This window comes from Polyodon spathula, chromosome 25 (genome assembly GCF_017654505.1).
Source record: "Polyodon spathula isolate WHYD16114869_AA chromosome 25, ASM1765450v1, whole genome shotgun sequence".
In the NCBI taxonomy this organism is placed as follows: domain Eukaryota; kingdom Metazoa; phylum Chordata; class Actinopteri; order Acipenseriformes; family Polyodontidae; genus Polyodon; species Polyodon spathula.
The window spans coordinates 18,861,870-18,886,528 of record NC_054558.1 but is presented as its reverse complement, the minus strand read 5'-3'; the positions used below and the strand labels follow the sequence as shown (position 1 = coordinate 18,886,528).

Genomic DNA, 24,659 nt, shown 5'->3' with positions numbered 1-24,659 from the left:
ATTACCAGACAAGTGGGCATATTTCCAAAAGAAGGGTATTTAAAATGGTTGACGGTATTATGTTAAAATAACAAAATCAACATTATCTGGCAACACTTACTGTCGAGGAGGCTTTGGAGTTCTGTACTGCTAGACCTCACTAAATTGCATTCATGACTGTTACAAAGCAAACCAATACAATAAAATAAAATGGAGCAGCATTTGCAGCAGCAAATTCAATTTACATAATGTCTTAATGCAAGCAAATGAAGTGAGAAGCTACCTTCTCTGGTGTACTCAGATAAAGGTTTCAGTAGGACAATCTAAAACAGACAATTGGCTGGAAGAGTGTCAGTTTACAGCAGTATTTTTAAAGGAAAAGCTTTGTAAAGGACTGGAGCAAACACACAAAAAAAAAGCACTGGCGGTATTAGAAATCAAAGTGACCTCAGTAGTGTCGGAGTTCTGATGCAAACAGTCCCTAGCTGATTATATCCATGTCATGGGCTTAACACTGCTATAAAGTCTAACTTAGCCATGCTCTTTTCAATCATCCGTTTCAGATGAATGCCAGGAGTACAGAAATCTGTACATGTTCCAAATTTATTGACACATTTTATAAACCAGCAGAGCCAAGAAATCCTGTACATACTTACAGACAGTATAAAGGCAGTAAGGTAAGGGAAACTAGGTAAGTAAGGGGGGGGAGTAAGACAAAATCCCTTAACGGTTACAGTCTGTTTGAAAAAAAAAAAAAAAAAAAAAAAAGATTACTCCTTCATAGAAGGATAAACTTGATTTCCCATCTAACTTATAAAGAAAGAGTGGGCGGGCAAACCTTTTGTACTTACAAAGAGAAAAAATAATTTAGAGGCTATTCAATAATGAGTGAAGAGCACATGCTTACAGGGGAGCAAGCTTTTTTTAAATCCCTACTTTTAAATTTGAATCTCACTAGAACCAATAGCATGGATTCAATGCACTGAGTGAAGAGCTCCAATTTTAGTAGGCATCTATTATTTGCACGTGGAGCTTGAGTCACAAAGGGTCTGACAGCCAACAAGCCAGATTTTATGTATTAAACCTCTAACAGACATGGTGCCTTTTTTCTAGGAGATGCAACACATTTTGCTGAAACCAGCAAGGAACCAAATTAACCACAATGAAATTACAAAAAACTCTGATTGCTTCTGATTCTGGACTATCTGCCACAAGCACCAGCTTGACCAGCTGAACTGCAACATAAATCTATTGTGTCCTGTTGTGGTGGCGAGGCAGATCAAGATTCTTTTTTTAATAGTTCTGGTTTTCCCTGGGGTTTGATCTGACGGGGTGCTCAGGAGCTGCTAGCTTGTAAATCTTTTGAAGCAGCCAGCATTGCTCTTACTTTGGCCATCATATCCTGTATGGAGACAGAACAAAATAAATCACTGTTTTTTGTTTATGTATGTATTTATTTAATTGTTTACACACACACAATATCTATCGATATATATATATATATATATATATATATATATATATATATATATATATATATATATATATATATATATATTCGAGAAAGAGAGATAGAAACACACATCTGAAAGAAGTGCACACTGTTTGCAAATGCAGAAAGTTGGTTTGATAGCATGTCAAATCAAGCAGCCATCTGGGCGAAGTTACAGCAAGTATTCTCTGAAAATATTCACATGATACACTGAAGCACACAGGGTCTATTAAAGTGTCAAGACGTTAATACCACAACCCTAACATTTTTATTTGTTATTAACACAGACAAATCAAAATGTAATTCTCTTGGGGGCGAAGGAAGGAGAAAGAATATGCATGACAGTGTCTTTAACAAAGGAATTGGTTTGCCAATTGCCAGCGCTGTTCTTTTGGCCAGTAGTTTACAGGAACATGTACATACTTCTATACAATCACCAGCCTGTCATTTACTTCTGTTAAGAGCCAGGCACCAAACCACTCCAGAATAAGTTATTAGTGTATACTGTGCAATAAACCTTGATTGATGCAACAATACACATACCCAAACACAGACATTAGTGGACAATGATGGGTGGCTTGCACAATGATTAGCAGTTTATAAATGCAATGGGAGAGACTTTTTTTCTATGAATAATGAAAAAAACAAAAAACAAACACATAATAGGTATCCAAAATTATTCACAACCTCCTGTCTTTTCAATGAAAAATGCTGCAGTTCACATTGATATAATTACTATAAAATGTGGCTCTATGCACTACATACACATTCTTTGAATTATGGTATATAAAAACATTGTTTGTAGATCTAAACACTACAATTAAACAAAAATAAAACAAAGCATGAAACAAAAGCTTAGTACAGGTATTCAACATTTAAAAGAAATGTTACTTACTTTTGGGCACCACTGTGTCTATATACTTTAAACAGAAACCCACTAACAAAATGAGCTATAAAAACCACCAATAAAAACAGGTTTTAGGTATTTCAGTGCATTGCTCTAAATGACTGGTTATTAATTTAATAGCCTCCCTGCTATGTCATTTTCAGCTGGCATGGCTAGATAGTTAAAATACCTTTAGGTGTATTCATTCACCAGCAATTGTTTACTAGAAGTGAGTGCCCACAAATTATGTCCTTTCAAGGGATTTTAACTATCTGTGCATTCCAGCACATTCAGATCACCTTCTGTGATCTTGCACATTACAGGCAATTATAACAAACACATGGGATATGGTATGTAATTAGTCTATATAACTATATAAACAGGTCTTTAAAATGTATCCTTTTAGCATTACCATCTTGTGCTTTTTGTGGAAAGAGTCAAAGGATGGACACAGGACTGTTTAAACTAGAAGTAGCTCAAAGGTACTATAAAAAGTACAAAGTGATACTGCTACAAACGAATGCTGTATTTAAAAGGAAACCATTTATAAAAAAACAAACCACTAGGGTTGGGATTACATTTTATTGGAACCTCCTGGAGTGAACATTCTGTTCTGACATATTTAAGTTTACTTTTCTTTCTACACAGCTGAAGTCCAATACGTCCTGAAATAAAATATTTTATCATTTAAACCTTTTGTGTGCATCTCAAAAAAACATAAAAACACTGCAGTTATACGCAGTTATTATGAGATTTTTATATATATATATATATATATATGATAATATATCTATATATATATATATATATATATAATATATATATATATACACAACACACCACCACACAAACAAAAACAAAAACAAAATGTAAAAATATATATATATACAAAGAGAATAAAATAAGTATAAATATTTTAATTAAAATCAAATGGCAGAATTAATGGACTGATTTGATGATTTTTTTAAATTTTACTATTCCTAGTGGGCAAACGCCGTCACAATTTATGACGAAAAAACAAATGTCAATTCATCTAGGGAATTCTATCATCACCAGCCTACGACACACACAAGCACACTTATTAACATTTTGGGGGGAGGAGTATGAGGCACGATGAAAGTAATCCTGACTTAAGAATATTTACCGCACATTCATGTGCAAGATTTGCTGGCACACTGCAGACAGGACACAAAAGGTTGCGGTTTCTGTATTTCATCGCTTTCAACTCTAAACAGGATTTCGTGCATATCTCAGAGTCAAATCTTTACCTGGACCCTACATTGTGCACTTAGGATAAAGTTCAGGAACATATTTTTTGGGCACCCAAGTAACAATATCAGAGTAAAAATACAATAGCACATTGTGAACATGTTTTCGTGACCCTTTGAATGAAATTTACCGTTTTCTGCTTTTCATGCAAATAAAGCTTGATTTCAAAGTAAATGGGATTGTCACTGGCATCACAAACTGAATCAGTGGTGGTGAACTTCAGAGCAAATTAATAACTACTGTCTGATTGGATGGCATTGGTTTAAAAATAATAATAATAATAATAATAATAATAATAATAATAATAATAATAATAATAATAATTCATTCAAACCAGTCACATCTGCTCGCTGTTTCCCTACAGGATATAGATGCAGAAGTTAAAAGGGAAAAAAAATACTGATTAGAGTTTTCACTGAAGCGCAGTCTGAACTATGCAAACGTACTCTCATTAAAACCCTGTCCCAGGAGGAATCAACTGCAGGTTGGAGCACAGCAACATCTGTTACAGAGACCTCTTACTCACAACGGATGCATTAAAGCTTTCTGCATTTAGTAATCATATCTCTAAAATGTGCCCATGTCACAAAGTGTATACCACATATCAGATTTGTCATAACAGTAGGAGAAAACATTGTCAAAGCAAAAAATCATCTTTCGACAGCAAAACGGAAACGAACATGAAATCAAATAAAAGACCTGACAACACTGGGCTGTTTAGTAGATTTTAGAGTATGATGTCTTTAGCTTCACTTTCGTTCATACTGGCAAACCTCTACATTCAGAGCCGCATGGTTAACATGGTAACACAATAAATGAAAGTGTTATTAACGATATTCAGAGGTCATGTTGTTGGTCACACTTTCAGTTTAAAGCGTCACATACCTGAGTGATTTTAGTTTGAAGAGAGGAGACAAAAGGCGAGGATACTGGTTTGTCTTTTTCCTGAGATTCTCCCCTGGAGAGAAAACAAATACATAATTCAAATAACATTTGGATTATTCATTACAAATGCTATGTGCTTGACAGAATTAAAAAAAGAGTTTGTAGAGTGGATTAAAAGTATATGGACACCTGCGCCAAGTAATTAGTTCTTCACAGAGCTCTGAAGTATATTAAAGCTGAAATGTATTCCTAAATGTTTAAACTGCAAGATTAAACACGACTAAACATTTAAGCTTCAACATATTGGGAAAGTTTCTAACCAATCAAAAAAACATCATGAGAAGCCCTCCATCAATTTTCAGAATTTTCTGCAGCTTGTATTAGTGCATTACTGTAAAAGTATAGCATTACATTGCATGTGGAAAAGACCAACATCTATACTTGACCTACATATTCTTGACACCAATTAAACGTTTAAGCAAAACTGACGTTTGACACTTTGTGAACGTTTAAAACCCTGAACTGTTAACCGCCCCCCTGTAGGCCGACTCTATTTGCTGTACCTGGATCGCTCCTGGCTGGAGTCTCTGCTCTCCACAGGAGATATACTGGTAGAATGTGCAGAAACTGGTTTCTTATTGGAAGCCTGCTTCGGGGAAGAGGACTGTGAACGGGACTGAGCTTTAGATTTGATCTGTGACTTTGAGCTTCTCTTCTTTTTCTTTTCATGAGGAGACCTGAGAAATAAACACCACACCCCTTTTTAATATTACGAAACACCAAAACCCAAAGCAGAAAATATTAGGTAAAAACTTAGAGCTTCCTGAAATTGTGTTCAGTTCAATGGATTTGCCCACCTTGAGTTACTAGTGTTACATTTAAAAATAGACATATTATGGTGACCATTTGTCGTCATTTTCTAACACTGTGCTTCATGTATTTTTAGTATTTTGAGTAGGCTTAATGGACTGTAGTCATGCATAATAAAGCTTAATATAAATGTGAAGCTTGTATCATTGCAATTCAAAAGCCATGCACTAGAAAACTTTTCAATTTTGTAGAGGCTGCACCACAAAATGAAGTGAAAGGTTGACAGTGTTAGTTTTACCTGCATGTTGCAAATTGGGCTTCGGGGTAGGTAAACAAGGTCTTCAGCAAAAAACCAGAAGATTTGTTTAATATTTAAAATGATTGATTTTTAAACCTATAGAGTTAATTCTGATATACAACAACGAGAACATACTGAAAAGAAAATAAGGGCAAGAAAGGAAAAAGGACAAAAGATAAAAACAATAATTAACCAATTGTCATGGTTCATTTCAGAGAATGGCACTGAAGGGAATTTGAATGTGTTAGATGCTCTCCCTTGCTTGAAATTAATCTCTGTCTAAGCAACGTATTGTTGTCTGAAACATCTGGCTGGACTAACAAAGTGAAGTCTCACAAGGGGTGACTCTTCCATTTGCCTAAATGAGAAACCATATAACAAAACAAGCTGGGTTTCTGAGTTATCATGAAGGATGGGGTTCATCTGTGCGGCACGGATTAGACAGCAGCCTTTTGATCAAAACTGAGCAGCCTTGAAGTTCAGACGTGAAGAGATTTTATTTATTTATTTATTTATTTATTTTTGGTGCAGTATATTAGCCTTTTACAGTTTTGACTTCTTTGATCTTAACACCCATAAAAAAACAAATGAATGACTGTGGTGAGCCACCTATCTCAAATGTATCGAAGTAATAACCAATATCCTTTCTCCAGACAAATTTGAGGACAAACCAACTTATTTGTAATTAATTACATTTGTTCATTGTGTGAGATGAAGATTTACTTTAGTGTTGCGATGCACAATTTTCACGAGTTGAAAAGTCTCAGAATAAGCCAACCATTTTCTAAAAGCCAGTTATAATTTATTGCAGAGAAGATTGAAACCTTCTGAAGCAAGACCTACATCAGTTTCTCCTGCTCACTCTTCCGAGTTATATACCTACACAGAAAATGTAAAAAACAAAATGAACAAAAAGGGGGGATCCTTCAGATTAAAAAACAATAACACTCAAATAAAAGTTGCTGTGAAACGATAAGATTTTACTAGACACACCTGCAAAAGGCAGTATTTTCATTTGGGCCTGAAAGGTAACGCACACTCTTTTAAATACATTTTCAAATATGTATAGCATCAGAGCAAATTATTATTATTATTATTATTAATAATTATTATTATTACTATTATTAAGATTGATACAGCACCTAGACCTTGAGCGTTTCTTGCTGAAGCCTGGGCTGTTACTGATCCGATAAGCACTGGGGACACATTTCTCCCTTTCTTTTTCCTCACGTCTTCTTTCTGAAGAGCGAGCTCGTCTTCTATTGGGAGACCTTGACCTGGATCTTAACAACAAGGCAAAAAGTGGTACATTATACTCCATAATAAAACCATACAGGATTGCAGGGTTAAATGCATCTAAACCTCAGCCTCACAAAAGAATTCCATGTGGCACAGCATTATACAGGAGATGCATAAAACTTCATATTTACCACCGACCTGCTTTGAAACTGATTTTCAGGAGTTACATGTAACATATGTAACAGTTTAAAATCAAATTCAGGCAACTGGTTCTCAAGATACAGTCTTTCAAAGAGAAAAAAATGATCAAATCTAAAAAGCTATGATAGCCCCAAAAAAGTTTATAGATGCTGTACTATGAAATATACAGAACAATCCCCACTCAGGGGGGTGCAAATTGAGGTTTGTAAAGCAAGCCAAGATAGAACTGGATTATACTTTACAAAGTGCATTTTGTTTTAGAACAAAGCTGTCTATTAACAATAAAAAGAATACTTAAAACAATGTGCATGCTTCAGATGACTTCCCTTTGAAAGCACCCCCTCAATGTGGCACTGACCGTTACACATCCCTTTCATGCATGCAAAAATTACACTCAATTCAGACAACAACACTGAACATGCTCTCTGCTTTATAATCTGGCGGTTCCTGGAATACAAACAAACCAATTTTAAACCATTTTGCATTTCAAAGCACATGTAAAAGTGTTCCCAATTGTCAAGGATAAACAAATGACTATTACTGCCCATATAACATTGATATAAAAGAGTTCTTGCTGATTTCGGGTATGTATATGGGAGACGAGGAAGACTATCATATGCATAACATATAATAATAAAAAAAATGTTATTCATTATGTAAATTACACATTGTTTAAACAAAAATGGGTTAAAAAATTATCACGATTGTGTAGTACAAGTAAATAGTACTGAGATGGATACTAATGAACTACAATTAAATTATGAATGGTTTGTTATGAATATATAATATTTTGGGTACTGTTTTGTTGTTTTTGAATAAGTGTTTCATATAAAAAAACAATAATGAGTGTTAATTTCACAATAGCAATTCATGATCTTTATAAAAATATATATTTCAGAATATACATATATTGTTCGAATTATATATACAATTAAATATATTTAATGTTCAAGCTTCATTGCAGTTCTTGCTCTAGCAATAGTGCGGAAATAACTAAATATCAGTTACGTAATTCACGATTCTGATCAAACCCTTTTGTTTATCGGGACAGGCTTATCTAACAAGAATGGTTTCACTATATAACAAAAAATAATTACATTAAAGTTAACCCTAAAGTACTGCTGTTCAACGTAAATCAGCCAATCTTAGGAGTTCTAACTTCTGCATGTCATTTCATTTTCAAGGCTCACAGGCAATTAAAAACAGCCCATGTATAAGACTGGGAAAATAGGCCAATGTAACTGGCACAAGCAATGCCTCAAAATTAATCTTAATACAAGAGATGACATCGGATGACACAGACATTTGAAAGCTACCACAAACTGTAATGCCTTGTCACCACAAGGAATGTCATGCATGTCTAATGCATGCTGATTAGCATGTCTGCAAAAGCCTAAATTGCTAAACCTGTTAAAGTGTCCCATTACGGGCCGCTCTAAATAAATATAAACCGTGCAGATGTCTGTTTTGTAATATCGTTACCACTCACAAAAGGTCAAACATCATGGTCAGGTTAAGCTCAACACTAATTAATGTGTTGTATATCCTTTAGGCAATTCATCCACTTTGTCCCTACGTTAAGTACTATAGCTTCACAATACAGTACTAAGCCAACTGACCTGTTCTGCTATTTATTCATGGTCACAATCTTAACTTAGCTTTTAACAGCTTCTTGGAACTGACTCACCCTCGGCTCCAATACTTCCATTGTCGTTGACCTTTCAAGGCCTTGTGCAGTCATTGTGTAAAGCAAAGGGGTTGTCATCATCAAGGCATTTAAGTGTCAGACAGAATGCACTGTTGAACTAAGCCTTCTCTCTTAAATCCATTATCGCTACATGCACGTGACACAGGTGTAAATGCGTTCTCACGGACTTTCCGAGTACCGCAAACATCCTAAAAATAATGGAAGTACTGTGCTATATCCACCGTTTTCATTGAATCTCCTATTCAATTTAGACCTTTCTTCAGTGTGGGAACACAATATCCTGTTTTTATACAAGCTTGAGTCTGTGATTACTGGACCGTGCCACTTGCCATACCCTATCTCCAGTGCTGACTAAGAAGATGCACTAACCTTGACTTCCGGACAGTCCTGTAGGCACTTGGAAGCGCGTGCTTGGTTTTGGAACGCGAGTGGGATCTGGAGCTACATCTGGAGCGGGACTGGGATCTGGAGCGAGACCTCTTCTTGTGTTTTTTCTTTTTCTTCTCCTTTTCTCGATCACGCAAGGAATCTTTCCTTTTACACGACTTCTTGTTGGAGGATTTTGATTCCACCTCTGCCAAAACTTTTGATCCAACGGATGTGGCGGCAGAAACTTCAAATATCTCCTGCTGGAAAAAAACAAAAATATTTTGTTTTAGGGTATTAGGAAGGTAAAATAAATACATGCTCTCGAACAGACATGTATATATTTGTCTTGGAGCAAGTAACACCAACATCATCATACAAGTAAATAATGGCTAAAAACAAAAACATTATTTGGTTCATGATGTGGTTAGAAATCTGCCAAAATGAAAAAAAAAAAAACATTTCCTACACACTATTAAGTAGTCTAGAACAAATGCATCAATTCTTCCCCAAAAGAAAAACGAACAGTGTCACAGGATAGGAACTTTCAACTTTTTATGCTGAAGGTAGATCACTGTAGTGTTGGCGTTTCAAAACCTCTCTGTTTAAATAGCCCAGGAGACTGCATGACTTATCCTCTTGTCTGTACAAAACATGTTGATTCCCTGCATCTGTTGAGACAAGATATGTGAAACTGCAGGCTTTAACCTTCTTAACAGAAGATTCATGGCGAGGATCTGAGAATACACAATGAGCAACACTAAGCTTTACACCCCTGTGCTAAAGGTCAGCTTCAGGAGTTACTGTCTGTATCAGTCACTGTGCTTTTCATACACTGCAGCCTCCCATTAAGAAGACAATACTTACTGTATCTAATCCCTAAACACCTCATAGTACACATTAAAGTAGGCTGTATAGATCTGAAAGGTTCATTTAATAAATACTGAGCCGAGGAGTAATAATACTTCATCAGCTTTTAAGCTCATGTGCTGTCAAGGATGAAAACAACTTTGCTACATGAAGTACCAACTATAATGGAATACAAGCTTCTATAACACACCAACATAGTGCATCTAAAAAACAAACAAACCCAGCTATAAAAACAAGATGAACATTTAACTCGTTATTACTTCTGTCAAAGGTAACGGCAGGATTTATAAGTGATATTAAAAACAAAACAAAAAAACAAAACAAATTAAATAAATACATATACATTGTATTATTGATTAGCCAGTGCTATTGTGAATCCTTTACCGGAGGGTTACTTACTCTTGCCATAATTGTAGAGCAAGGGGATATAGTTGTAAAACATAAATAAATGGTCACGTTTCCTTTGGGTTACTTTCTGGTTTCCCTAGATTTTCATTGTCTTCAGTAAAGACTACCAACGGTCAATTAATTTAATTTAGAAATATGATAAATAACATATTGCTTTGAGACAAGACAATAAAAAAATAATCAAGATGAGTAGATGCTAGAAAATCTAAAAGGTTGATTATCATGGAGTCTCCAAAATAAAATTTCCGACTTGTTGGTGTCTTTCAGTTACATTTTAATATCTACTGATAATTACAAACCACCAGGAGTCACCAACATTAGGGCCATGACCATAATATTTAGAAATAAAACAGGGAAACTTTTGTTTGCGTGTGTGTGTGTGTGAGCAAAAACAATATTTACCCCTTATACTGAGCTTTCCATATCAAAACAGATATACAATGTCCTGCACAGGTTATTCAAACGCAGGATCATTTCAGCAGTAGCACAGCTGCTGCTAACAAACAAAATTGACTGTGCCTCTCAATCTGTAATGCTAAGAATTAACTGTTTAAGCATGACTCAAGCCTGACTTCTCCTCTGGGGGCTACTGTACCACCCCCAAGAAATCAAAAGGTGTACAAACCCTCCAGTCGCAAGCAAAGGCTCCTAGCACACACACATTAGTTATAGTGTGCTAAGGAAGCTGAACATGGAGGAGGAGGAGGAACACAAACAGGACTTCTCCCACTTGACGGGCAGACATAAATAATCAAATAAAGTCACAGGTGTAGCCACTTAGATATCTTCCACTTTGCAGAAGACGCAGAGCTGAACCAATTATATAAAAGCACCGCTTCAAAATGGAGCTTGTCTGTGGGGTTCAAGAAAAGCGTTCAGTGTAAAAGCTTGAGTGATACTGAAAGTTTACTGAACTCCAGTATTAGTTCTTAAATTCCTTCTTGAACTTTAATCTCATGTTCGTGGTTTTTTGTAACTGTCCGATCAGTATAACACTCAATTAGGAGATCCACATTAGGGTCCATTTTAAACATATTATCTGTAAAAAATTAAATAAATAATAAATAAATAAATAAATAAAACAACTCTGTTGTCATTGGAACATCTATAAAAATCAACATATTATACTGGGTGTGTTTATGCAAATGATCACCAGGAAGGGACTGGCCCGTTGTAATGTTAATTTATGAATGACCTGCCGCAGCTCGATTACCTGCGTGCCAGTGTCTGGACAGTCCCTTCTGTTATTTGTTATGGAGATTAATCTGAGAAATTTGTTTTAGACTCTCTGTCCAAGTCCCCTTATTATCTGCTACAATTCGCACTGAATCCTTTACAGAGCTACAGTAAAAATCCAGCACACTGGGCCTTATAAAAGATCAACTCAGCAGAGCTAAAGAGCCAGAGTTGCGAATGCGAGCCAACAATAGATCCAACAGACCTAGCTTTTGTATAGAAATAGGTTCTGCCTATATAATGACTTTGATTGTTTTGCATCTTGCGATTCCATTCCATATGCCTGTCTCACATTATGTGTTAAAATAGCTTTGACACATTGCAACAAATCTGCATATTCAAATTAGGTAACACTACATATCGTATTACTTAGAATAAGAGCCGCTGCGTTTATTTAAAATTATTAATAACGGCTGCAGCACTTAATTGAGGGCAGCGTTTATCAGAAATACTGTTTTTTGAACTGTGCAGTATTTTATTACATGATTGAAGGCATTTTGGAAGCGCCACCGTGAGAACCTCTGACCTGCAGCAATATACTCTTGTGTGTTTTGGGGTCTTGAATACAGTGCATTTACTGACAGTTAATGCGAGCCTATTAGGTGGGAGTTGGGAGGTCAGGGGAGTAATGTACCAGCAAATCAGGAGTGTGTACTGGTTGCTATGGGGTGGAACAAAAAGAGGAGAGAGAATGGTAGTTGAGTGTGATGCATTTGATTTTCTTAACGAAAATTATTACCTCTGAATATCGGTTTGATTTCTGTTAAAACTAAAAATATATCCTTTTTATTTCTCACTGTAATTAACCTGCTTGTTTGTAATTTATCTGCAAGAGGAAATGAAACTAAATCTTCTCATAGATGGTAAGCAAGTTTTTTTTTATATTTTTAATATATTTGTACAGGATTCCAATTGAATAAAAAACAACAACTAAACCCCCTACATGAAGATCTCTTCAGCCAGCTTTCTGATAGCAGTTAGAGTGACCAGCAAAGCTTGAAGTTCCTCTGAGTTTAAGTTTTCACCATGCAAGCTAAGGACGAGGTAAACAGACAGCCCACCCCACAGCAACAACACAGAGATGTAAACAAAAGATCGATAATAAATGAAATAATCTTAAGCCTGGAAGGTCTGTAGCCTTTGCAGCACACTGAAGCCGACAAACGATCACCAGTCCAATTGTATCCAATTGAGAGTGTTAATTGGTATATTCACAGGGGAACCACCTCGATGATTACTGTAAAGAGGGGCCTGGATGAAGAACCCATGCTTAATTTTCAGCAATGAGTCTCTCTGTAGATAGATGGTAATGCTGTTCAATCTGTCACAGTCAGGTCAACAGGAGATGAGCAAGAGGATCCTAGCACGCACTCTCATTTAATCATGTCAGCGCTGAAGTGAGAGATGCTGTGCTGCCAGACACTTATTTTCATTTCATTTTATCATAAGCTTTCTGTGTGTGTGTGTGTGTGTGTGTGTGATATATATATATATATATATATATATATATATATATATATATATATTTTTTCTTCTTGTTTTTACAATTTTATATCAATTGCAGTCCCTCAGGATCCCCCACAAGTAAGATTTTATAACTAATGGGTATTACTTGGATCATATGTTATAAAACTAATTTAATCCCTTATTGGAAGCAATATTTGACATGGCTATGTTAACTTATTATACTACACTGAAAAATGGAACATAACTGGATCGGATTGCACACAAAACTACTACCACTAAGCAAACAGTAGCGTGATGCTGCTAAAGTCATGGAATATGAAACACACTCTCATACAAACCTTTGATGGAAGGCCTTCAACTTCAATGTTGCTTTTTCATCACACACCTATTTAATATCTTGTTTCCAGCTGCGTTATCATATGCCATTATTTTTATATATTCTGAAAATTCCAAATCAAAATTCTGTACCATTTTCGGTACAGCTTTGAATTAGAATCTGCTTTAAACACTGCACTCTGTGTTAAGCTTGCAGTTAACATCAGTATTAGTCAAGATTATGACATAGTAATCATCACACAGGACTGCAGGGCAGACTGGCATCCAGGGAAGATTTTTGTTAGGATTACTTTATTGGGTAACCACACTTGAGTCCTTCACAATACAGGAGGGAAAACAATGACACCAGAAGCATATTCCTCTGGTTGAAGGATACAAATATTGCATTGTAGATCAAGTCTACTTATGTCAAAGGGTTTGGTCTTTAACATCTGGAAACCAAAAAATCATAAGACCATAATAAGACAAACACACTTAGTTAATAGGGCAAAGAGAGATTCCTCAAACACTGCCAATATGAAGTCTGTGTATTAATAATATTGCTCTGTTGAGATATAAGCAGTGTTGCCATCTTAGCAAAGAATAACCGTAAAGGGAGCTTTGTGTAATGTGCTCGTACGTACTTCGCTATAAATAATGCACACACCTTGCTCACTTCAGGGACATCACAAATGATGTAGCTATCACCTTCATCATTTACCACAGCCTAAGAATACAACTTTCCCTACAGAAGCCTGCAAAACACAGAATGAAATCGACTCCAGTAATCAAAGTGATTTAAATGCTCGGGATGTTAAATGAAGCCCTGCTGACAAAGTCTGCCGTCAACAACCCCTGATGGATCACTTGGCTATATTTTTTCTGTAAAGCAGGATACGTTTCATAAAGTCTGGCTTACAGAAAAGAGGGTTTAAAATACACTTAAAGTGTCAAACATCAAACATTGTTATTCAGACTCTTCCTTAACCCTCAAGTGGTTCCATTCTACCACTGAGGTACACCATCTGTAATATATTAATTTTTACATTCTAATACAGCAGTACAATAAAACCCCACTTTGATTTCTGTAAAAGAAACCTTTTCGCACAAAAATCCCAAGGATTTTTTTTTTGGTTGCTTTTTCTTCACCAATACATCATATTTATACAGAATACTTTTCCATTAGGTTGTACAGGTCTGTGAAAAGCATTGGATAACTACTTCGTTATAAACCCAATGGATTTTTTTTTTTCTTCTAAACATTCTGCAAACACAAATGCCCAACCAAATAAAACTGAACGTTAAACAAAATGTCAGCTTTTATTTCTTGGTATTTCAATATCCTCCTATTTAGAAGCAGCAAGCTATTCATTTGATTATTCCCCTTTGCCCTTTCATTAGCATATGTTATACTTCATTCCAGTGACTCTTTGGAGCTTGTCAGGCTCTCTTACTGCTAACATCAGACAGTAAAATGCTGTGTGCAGTTACTGCTGAGGACACTTGTTTTCAATGCTTTTCCAAAATCAACAGTGTCATAAGGGTAAACTACCTACACCATCCCAAATACATGCAATGCAAAAACACAAACACACACATAAGCTAAGCCGATAACCTGTTAACATGGTGTGTTAAAGATGTACCTTTCCTGGATTTATAGTATAATTAATCTAGGGGTAATCTAGTTCAGATAGCATGTTGCTGCTGATGATCTGTGGGTCTCCAAGTGACTGAACAGACCATCCCATTATAATATCCCTTTGCGGTGGCATCTTATTTATAATGCATTTCTATCTAGTTTAGTAATATTACACTGTCAATCCTGCATTTATAAACACTAATCTACATCAGTCACCAGTGCCTCATGAAACTTGAAGAGATTAGTCTGCCAGCATGAAACAAGGGAGTTTGTTTTTCCAATAAAATACAAGGGGGAATGTATTTAAATTACTACATGTGAATGGACTTCATATTGTTGATCACAAATCTTATGCTGCAAGTCAGAAAATCATTGACATGTTGACCTGGCTTTTCAGTGATCAGTAACCAATTAGCCTTAATATAGAGATACATATCTATATCTACATATTCATTACAGTAGGATATCTTACAAAGAGCTGGTCAGAGCACACCTGTGCTTCCTCTCTTGCCGTTAAAGCAACACAAACACACATTTTGATAGCAAGCATACACACTGCTCACTTTACTGTGTTATCGGCTTCTGAGCAACGTTAGGATTTACAGACAGAATCCTGCTGAAGTTTGTTTTTATCTTTTTTTTCTTTCTTTCTATAGATGCTTTCTGTGGACCAATGACCAGCACTTGACAAGTCTTCGATTTCTACCAAACGTCTACATCTGTATGGGTGAGCATTAGTCACCAGGCATTTTAACAAACTCTTTACCATATTTTTTTTGTATTAACCCGTTTTGCAATAAATATTTCTAATTCATATTTTGTAGTTGTGTTGGTAGAGGACCAACTCTCTGCAGCTTCTTATGAATTAGAGTATGACAGACATTAGTGAAACAGAACAACACTACTACTACTAATTTAAAAAAGCAGTTGTCAATGTATTTTTCCTTTAGGGGTGGTCATTGTAATATCTGGAAGCAGCACCAATTCCATTCACAAATGCTAACCTCTGCCCAAGCAGGGCTGTCTTCAGCTTTCATCACTTCAGGTTCTGTCAGTGGATTTCTGAGGTTCTGTAAGAAGAGGGCGGCTTTTCTCTTGCGCTCTGCCTGCAGTTGTTTCTCCTTTGATTCCTTTGAGGCCTGGGCTAGCTTCTCCCGGGCTGCAGCTGACAGTCTGTCCTCCAGCTTCTGTTTAGCTACACCAAGAACACATAGTTGATCTTGTCATATGGAAATAATGAACAAAGACAGAAGACAGCCAAGAAACTTCCACACCTCCCCTACCACTCACAGCTTGGTTAAAACATCATTCATTTACCAGAAGCTTCACTTTGCTGTTAGGCATGGCTGTATTTTTTTTTCAGTATTCAAATATATTTTTCATTACTAGTCATCTGTATTATATTATTTCACTAGACTGATTTCTAAAATTTTTATTATTAGTATTATTATTTATTTATTTATTTATTAAAACAAAGATGTAGCCTTGGACAAAAATGGGTATGATTAAGTAAATCAAGTTCTTTCGGTTTTGTAATCTGTAAAGGATTTTAGAGATTCATTGAATCAATGTGGATCACAGGATGTCCCGGGATGCCATTAAGTGAGTTAGTTAGTAGCCCAGCTGACTACTACAGGCTCCATCCCTTAAGACATATTTACTGTAGCGGGCACAGCATTGCTTTCAAGGAAAGAGCTTTCACAAGTAGAGTGATTACATTTTAGGATGTTTTTGGAGAATGAAGAATGTTTCACAGGTGTCTTCAAATTAGGTCTTGGAATAACACTTAAGAGAATATTCAGCAGGAAAAGCCAGGACAGTAAAGAGGTATCTGTAATCACAGGAAGCACCTCTAATCCTTTTAAACCATCAATACAGATAAGGTTTCAGCTCCAGGATACAATACCATGCAATCTAATTCAGTTTATCTGTAAATGACTGCTGCAATGCTATTTATTTTACCTATCAAAAGCCTTTACTCTGTCCCATGTTATTAATCCAATCACACAGATGGTTTTTGTATTACTTACAGTACAATCTGAACAAAACCATTTGAATTAACAACAATTTTATAAGAAAATAAATTAATAAAAATGTGTAATTTCCATCTTGCTAAAAACAGATCATTCCTGTTCTTCTGTGGCAATTATAATTACTTACCAAATCTTAAAAGCCATTTACGTAGTCTAAGAGGCGTTAACTCAACATGTTACTACACTATGAGAGTGGCTATATGTACATATTTTAAGTGAACACATTCGTTGCTATTAATGGTCATGCCACATGCTGATGTATTCCAAGTAAATATGACAGCAAACGATAAATGACTTTGAATGTGTATTAGTGGATAGAAGTCGTACGTCTATCAACTAATTTAAAACACTAATGTGCTTTTGAGTTTGGGTACATGGAAAGATCAATCTTGTGTACTGGCAAATTATATACCATTCTACAGATCTCTAGCCTATTAGAGAAGTAACAGGAGATGGGATGTACTCTAGCAAGATTTAGCTTTTGCTCTTTACAAACACAGACGCCACTGAGAACTTACTTTTATGAAATACCAAGAAATGTATGACAACTATATTATAAGATGATATGCCAGGCAGAAGTAAAAATTGTCATTAACTGACTACGTCATGACATTATCAATTACCTAAAGTCTGTGATACAGAATCCTATTTTTTTTTTTTTTCGTGGGGTGAACTTGTGTGCGACCCAAAGCAAAGCCCTCCAAACTGGCAGGATGTTTACCCTGTTTTGCCTCTAGCTCCTCTGGTGTAAGCTGTGGTTTCTTGTCCTCTATAACCGGAGCCTCCTTGGCTACACCAGAGCTGGGGTTGTCTTGACCATCCTTCTCCCCCTCCTCTTCGTCACTGTCATCATCCAGCTTCACTCGGTTCTTCTCAAGCGGAAGGAGATCATTTTCTTTTGCTTTGATAGCAAAACTTATGGGGGCGAAGGAGGCTAAGAAGAAAATACACATAGTTAAAATCCACATACAAAACCAGTGACCCCACTGGGGGCACTGGTATTTTTATGGTTGCAAAATTCATAAGAACCGAAGCCAAGTAGACAAACGATTGTCAGCTTAACGTTATGAATGTATTGTTCTTTTTAAATAAATCTGTTATCAAGTGTTAAAGTCACTACGGTTTTGTTGTATAAAACAATTTTAAATGATTTACTAGATCCATATAACCATTTACACAATTAAAAATGAAAAACTATCATTCCTCCTTTTCTATTACACAATGTAAAATGTCCTGAAGTACATGCGCCATGGTTTCTCGTTTCTGTAAACAAAGAAACATGCTCCCTTGGCTGCCTTCTACTTTGGTAAATGCTTATTGTATGACTAGGACATATTTAAACTGACAATTGCAGCAAACAAAGTAAAATACCAGTGGTATATCGAAAAGGCCTGTACAGTATATGGTTATCTGTTGTAATTCCTAGTGATGAATCAAATATAAAATTAAAATGATGGCCATGCATCAGAGCTCCACAAAGGAATTATATTTCAAAAATGTATTTCTAATATGACAAATTTATGGTGGGAACTGCTAAATTGCCTATTATAATTACCCAGGTGGCTAGTTAACAGAATGCTAAAAAAAAAAAAAAAAAAAAAAAAAACAAGTCACATGCAGCTCTAACTAAAAATCACATTACATTGATTTTTTTGCCCATTAGGCTACATCTTCCCAGCCATTAAATTTTAATGCATCAACTGGTGTGAACTACTGTATTAACATTCAGGACAAAAATGAAATAAAAACTCCTCCTTTATAGAGACAGCAAGCTTAGAGATGCAGCTTAAAGTTCGAAGACTGAAGAAGAATCCATCATTCTGGTCATGTAATCAACTCTCCCTCCAACACAGTTTCCAGCACATACCTTTAATTAGTTTGCCCTCATTAGATGGCATGTCAGAGGAGCAGTTTGCTGCCTTGGTTATCAAGCTTTCTGTGTCTGAAATGCTTAAGACGGACGATTCTCGAGGTGAAACAGCCGCTTCGTTTCCAGAATCTGAAGCAGTCAGGCTCTGAAAAACAAATACAAAAAAATAAATCACCTGAGGGCTAAGATTGTAGGCTAGTGAATGCACAGTTCTAGAATTACTATCATTAGTAGTATAAAGGCAAGTGAAAGGGCAAGGGAAATCATTGAGGGAACATACAGAAGATCCACTGAGAATTGAATAGGTTGTGTCAAGAATGAAATGTTCTCCAGGTCTTTAACAAATCCAGCACTGAAGAACCTCCTTAATGTGAGCCCTGTGCAGGCTACAGCAGCCACAATAAAGGTGTCTGAAAGGATCTGTACATCCTTCAATAAAATCTACAAGCAGAGATTAGTACAACAAGCAAGTTTCTATTTTCAAACAGGTTAGCCATTTCCGAGCGCTGAGCAGTCATCTTACCGTTACTGTGTAATTCCCATTCCTTTCACATTTGATTATTTTCCAGATACGGTACGGAAAAGTGGTTTACTAAACAAAGATTAATGCCCAATTGCAAGTATAAAATAGAAATGACTTTGCTTTATTGAGGACTGCATACCATGACTGCAGAGCTTATATAATGCATGACGGACATGAGAAATTAACTGACAAGAGAAAAGGTGTAAACATGGTATACTTTTTTCATTTTACATGGTACGTCATACATTTAAAATAGTAGAGAACATAGTACCTACTTCCCAATATACCCCCTTTCAGGAAATCATTACATTTAAAAAGGTAACATATATTAGCATTACAGTCTTCTTGCTGTAAACCCTTCTGTCCTCTGCCCCCCCCCCCGCCTTTCTTTACTCCATTTATCCTGATACAACACCAGATGTTTAAGGATAAACACTTCCTCTGCTGCAGATTTAAGCGCCACCTTTTAATAAAGGAAATAAGTGGAGTGATCTGGGGTGACAGCCTCAAAAGCACTTTGCTTTTATGAAAATGGTTTTTAAAAGTACTTTAAAAATTGCTGCACTTAAGGACGACGGGTAACTAATTTTCGATTCAAACAGGAGAACCATTACAAAATGAGTGGAATTCGAATTACATTTACAAAAACAACACAAGGACATGGGGAAAAATGATGCAAGATACATAATAAAACACAATGCTGAAGACACCAGCTGCAACTTTGTCCGTTTGACCCTATGGTTTACATGTAGTGATAACTACCTATCTGCAGCTAAATTACATTTTAATTAAAAAAAAAAAAAACTGAAAACAAGACAGCTACATCCCTCTCTCTGCAGAGACTTTGTACAAGTTACTGTTAGCAGCCATTCATCTTTTCAATTAAGATGTTTTGTAATGAGAACAGAAAATAAAAGGCATGAGTCATTCACTTTAGTGACTGAACAAATATCCCAGTGCTAAACACCTAATTTCCTATATCCTGCTTAAAACTGCAAGAGAATGGGAAAGGACAATGTCAAACACTGTATTCAATTACTGTACGGGTTTTCATACGATGATAATCATGCATCTAAATCAGGATTTTTTTTTAGATACTTTGCACGTACATAACGGTATTTGTTTTCAAACTTAATTTGGGTATTTTAATAGTCGGACAGTCAATACAATTATTCAAATGTATGACTTTTTGTATTTAATTTAATGCTCTGTCTAACTGAGATGCAGCATGTTCCCAGTGGGCTTGTCTGTCAGTTGTTTAAAGCTAAGAGCATCTACAAATAACATATCCATGGATAACATCTACTGAAATGGTAATTGGTAGAAAAATGTAGCGATGCAATAATTAATTGTTATGGATTTTATTTTGCATGCCTAAATGAAACATTCATCGATTGATGAATCACCTTTTTTCACCTTGCATCAATTATTGGCGATTACTACCTGATATTCGACTAGGAAACTGGTTGCGGATTGCTCCTCTACAAAATTGTTATCCTAAAGAGGGATGCACTACTAAAAGAAACAGTGGCCATAATGCAAGCCAGTCACAATAATCCTGCACCATGGACAAAACCCAGTATTGCAGACATTAGCATCATACAAACAAGGGTCACTGTGAGCACGCAATATGGAATAACTTTCTGTAATAAAATCCATATGAAGTTATCAAATTGGTGGTCGCAGGTGGCACATTCAAATTGTGCATTTTGAACAGAATTTATTTATTTTTTTTAAATCAGAATCAGTTACAATTGACCAAGCAACTTTACAGCTATATTTATATTAGACCCAGCAAAGCAAAGTGTTGGAAAAAGCCAATTTGAACAGAAAATACATAAATAAATAAATAATCTTGAAATGTGCCCCGGTTCTTGAGGCTGGCAGGTCATCATTACAACTGCAAGGTGACATGACAGACACTCTTTGTCACCACAGCCGATTTCTGCCTTTGGGAAGTCTGGAAATGCCACTTCCTTCTGCAGTTTATCAGGTGAGCAGCCTCCAGCCAGAGGAATCTCGTGATTCCTCAAGCCCAGTGCAGATGGCTTTGCAGAAAGTAATGGAGACGAATCTGACAGAAGTGAAGAACATGAATGATTGTGAAGGAGGGTGGAAGAAAAGCACTTTGAAATAATAATAATATGACATATACAAGACACCCTCTTTAAGTGCCCCCTTTGATTAACAGAAGAGACGACTAGGGTTAAAAGAAACTGCAAACTGCAGTACTCTCGTGAAGCTGTTCAGACAAGATACCTGGATCTCAGAATTTCGGTTGCTGTTCCATAAAGGACACTATGAGGCTGTTCTAACCCTCCTCCTCCATCAAAAATGATGTAGAGAGCAAAGGAAAGCCTTTTACATAGAGCGCTTTCAATTTACAGAAAACGCCATCAGGAGTGGTAACTGTGGGTTTATCAACTTTCATGACTAAGCTGCAAGATGCATCAAACAGTAAAAAAAATACTTAAAATTTTCTTCACATGTATCATCAAAATGTTTAGTTAGAGCCCCACCCCCCGACAAAATTAGTTGATTTAATGATGCCATTTCCAAGTTGGGCATACTGCTTACTGTACGTGCAAATCACATTGGAAAAACAATAGCTCTCAGCACTTGAAACTAAAGGAACATCAGTGTTCAATTACTACTGTCAATTATGGCACAGTACAAGGGGAATGGTTGCTGCTGGTCCAGTGGTTGAAGAAAAGGGCTTGTAACCAGCAGGTCCCTGGTTCAAAACCCAGTTCAGCCACTGGCTCATTGTGTGACCCACAGCAAGTCACTTAATCTCCTTGTGTTCCGTCTTTCGGGTGAGACGTTGTTGTAAGTGACTCTGCAGCTGATGCATAGTTCACACACCCTAGTCTCTGTAAGATGACTCGGATAAAGTCCTCTGTTAAATAAACTAATAATAATAATAATAATAATAAGTTCATGAAATAGGACGGAAAGTTACCTCTGTGACTTCAGAACAGTTAAGATGATGCCAACAATATGTGGTGACAAATAACTAGAAATGGGGGTTTTAGTAAACATAAAAATTTGTTTTATCTAATGAAAGGAAATAGCAGCTCTTAATTGTTTTTTAAAGCAGGATGTAAAATGTACTAAAGGTGAAGATTACATTTCAAAGCATGTGGTCTCTCATTACTATTAGCAGTGTGTTTTTTTTTTTTTTTTTTTTTTTTTTAAACTGGACAATACTCGTTAAGCTATAGAATGAAAATGTAATAATACAAAAAATTCCTGTGTTCAGAATGAAATAGCAGAAACACTGGATACAAACTGAACTGGATGATGCATCTGTAATGTAATGTAAAAGGAAGAGTCAAGATCCTCAAAAAGCCATTACTCCATTTAAGATTGTCACGGTATCTAAATTCCATCAATGCTGTTAAACAGAGAAGGTCAAACAAACATATTGTCAGTCAACTGTAAGAGGGAAGCAGTCAGTCTCTTCGTCGCATGGAGCAGAACAAAGGAAAACTAGTTTGTGAGGAACAACAAAGCACCCTTGGTGGTATCATCCAAGGGGAATGTCAGATCACAGGGAATGGTTTGTAAAGATGAAGTAAAATGGATATGTGAAAAAGAACCATTGTTAATGTGGCCAAAGGTTGAAACAATTGAAATTAAATGCACAAGGATCCTCATTTTTAAATGAGGACCCTAACACAGACCGTCTGCCGAAAGCCTGCCCGCTTACCCTTCCTACAATACACTTCACAGAGCATGGACGAACACAACTTTAAAAGCATGCTCCGAGTTAACAGTTGTTGGCAGTTGCATAAATACATTTCCTGACAATTATTTTAATGCTAAGTTATGATCTTTCTCTCATACTGACTGCCATCATACAATTCACACAGATGGAATAAAAAAGACGTGATTTAAAAGTGCAGAAAACAGGAAGGTCAATTTATTAATCTATTATCTCCATTTCCACTGAATCTGAACAACTCAATCTCATCTTGGTCCATGGCTGTATTGGTACTGTCACAGTTTATAGCACAGTATAACTCAATCTGCTACAGGATGTTTATAGGGGATAATTCAGGGTACCCCAAATCAAAGAACATTACAGTGAAAAAATAAATATCTGAAATAGGCCTAACCATACGTCACAGTGCGTCACTTACATGTGGACGGCTTGCTATGTCACTTCTACCACAGCTAGGCAGAAGCAATTTCTCTCATCAGCATTCAAAACTTGTAGTCCCGAGAGCCCAATTGAAACCATGATGATAGAAACTAACTGGACAGCTTTAAAATCGCTTTCAAATTGTTTCCTATGGCAGACGGAAACCACTTTGAGAGGGTAAACCTACAAAATGCAATTATTTCACATTTTCCAGTAACAGAAATCCCAAACACCATCAAGGTTGTCTACAACGACAGAAATACCCACAGCCAAAGACATTAAGAGCTTACTAGAGGGATTACCTACAAAGACATTGTAACATTACTAAGCACAGACATAAAGCAGCAATTCACTGTCTACTGTTGGATAGACTCTCCTCTCCATTTCCCAAAAGACAGAATGCTAGATTAGTAAATGTAAAAAGTGTACCTCTATCATATTGCCTCCTTCCTTCAGGCGGAAATACTGCTTCTTGAATTCATAATATGCATTATACTGGTTCCAGGACTGCAGGAATTCAAACCTAACAAAGTGGAGAAAAATAAAATGAAACTGCTCCAGGGACCTGTTAAATGACCCCATGTTTTAAAGCACAATTGGTCCCGGGAGTGTTGTGTTTCTTTCTATAAACCAATATTCAGAGCAAGTTTCTGCCTTTCAGCCGGTTTGTATTCCCACATTTTAAACCAGCCCTAAAGTGTTTCCTTTTCTCTTAGGCACGTAGCTCATCATGCCAGCCCAGTTTAGTTGTAATAGTGTCCTAGTTAAAGAACAGAGAACTGAACTGAACTACAATATTTTATGTATTTCAACTACATGCCACTGTTGGTTTCCGTTAAGAAAGAGCTTTTTATTTATTTATTTCTGCTCTCCAAACAGAGCTAGCTATTAATTATATATTATTATTATTATTATTATTTTAGGACCCTAAATGTATTTTACAATTCATATTGAGAAGTCCTCCCCCCTCCCCCAACCCCTGTCAAAAAATATGTAAAATAACAAAAGATACAGCAAA

General features: G+C 36.1%; 1 protein-coding gene across 7 annotated transcripts in view; it reads right to left on the bottom strand.

The window, feature by feature from the left end:
• Positions 1-564: 564 nt before the first annotated feature.
• LOC121299453 (splicing factor, suppressor of white-apricot homolog) overlaps positions 565-24,659 on the bottom strand; it is a 38,569-nt gene continuing 14,474 nt past the window's right edge. For 2 of the 7 annotated variants that reach the window (XM_041227153.1, XM_041227154.1), the window contains exons 10-19: positions 24,071-24,164; positions 18,969-19,116; positions 17,823-18,035; positions 16,073-16,263; positions 9,137-9,396; positions 6,762-6,902; positions 6,463-6,498; positions 5,075-5,248; positions 4,512-4,584; positions 565-1,381 (exon numbers count right to left, since the gene is read on the bottom strand). In XM_041227153.1, coding sequence (XP_041083087.1) covers positions 1,316-1,381; positions 4,512-4,584; positions 5,075-5,248; positions 6,463-6,498; positions 6,762-6,902; positions 9,137-9,396; positions 16,073-16,263; positions 17,823-18,035; positions 18,969-19,116; positions 24,071-24,164 — 1,396 coding nt within the window. In that variant the 3' untranslated portion in view covers positions 565-1,315. Of the gene's footprint in view, positions 1,382-4,511; positions 4,585-5,074; positions 5,249-5,619; positions 5,661-6,462; positions 6,499-6,761; positions 6,903-9,136; positions 9,397-16,072; positions 16,264-17,822; positions 18,036-18,968; positions 19,117-24,070; positions 24,165-24,659 lie in introns of all 7 variants that reach the window. The other 5 variants (XM_041227157.1, XM_041227159.1, XM_041227156.1 and 2 more) reach the window with 4 other exon arrangements.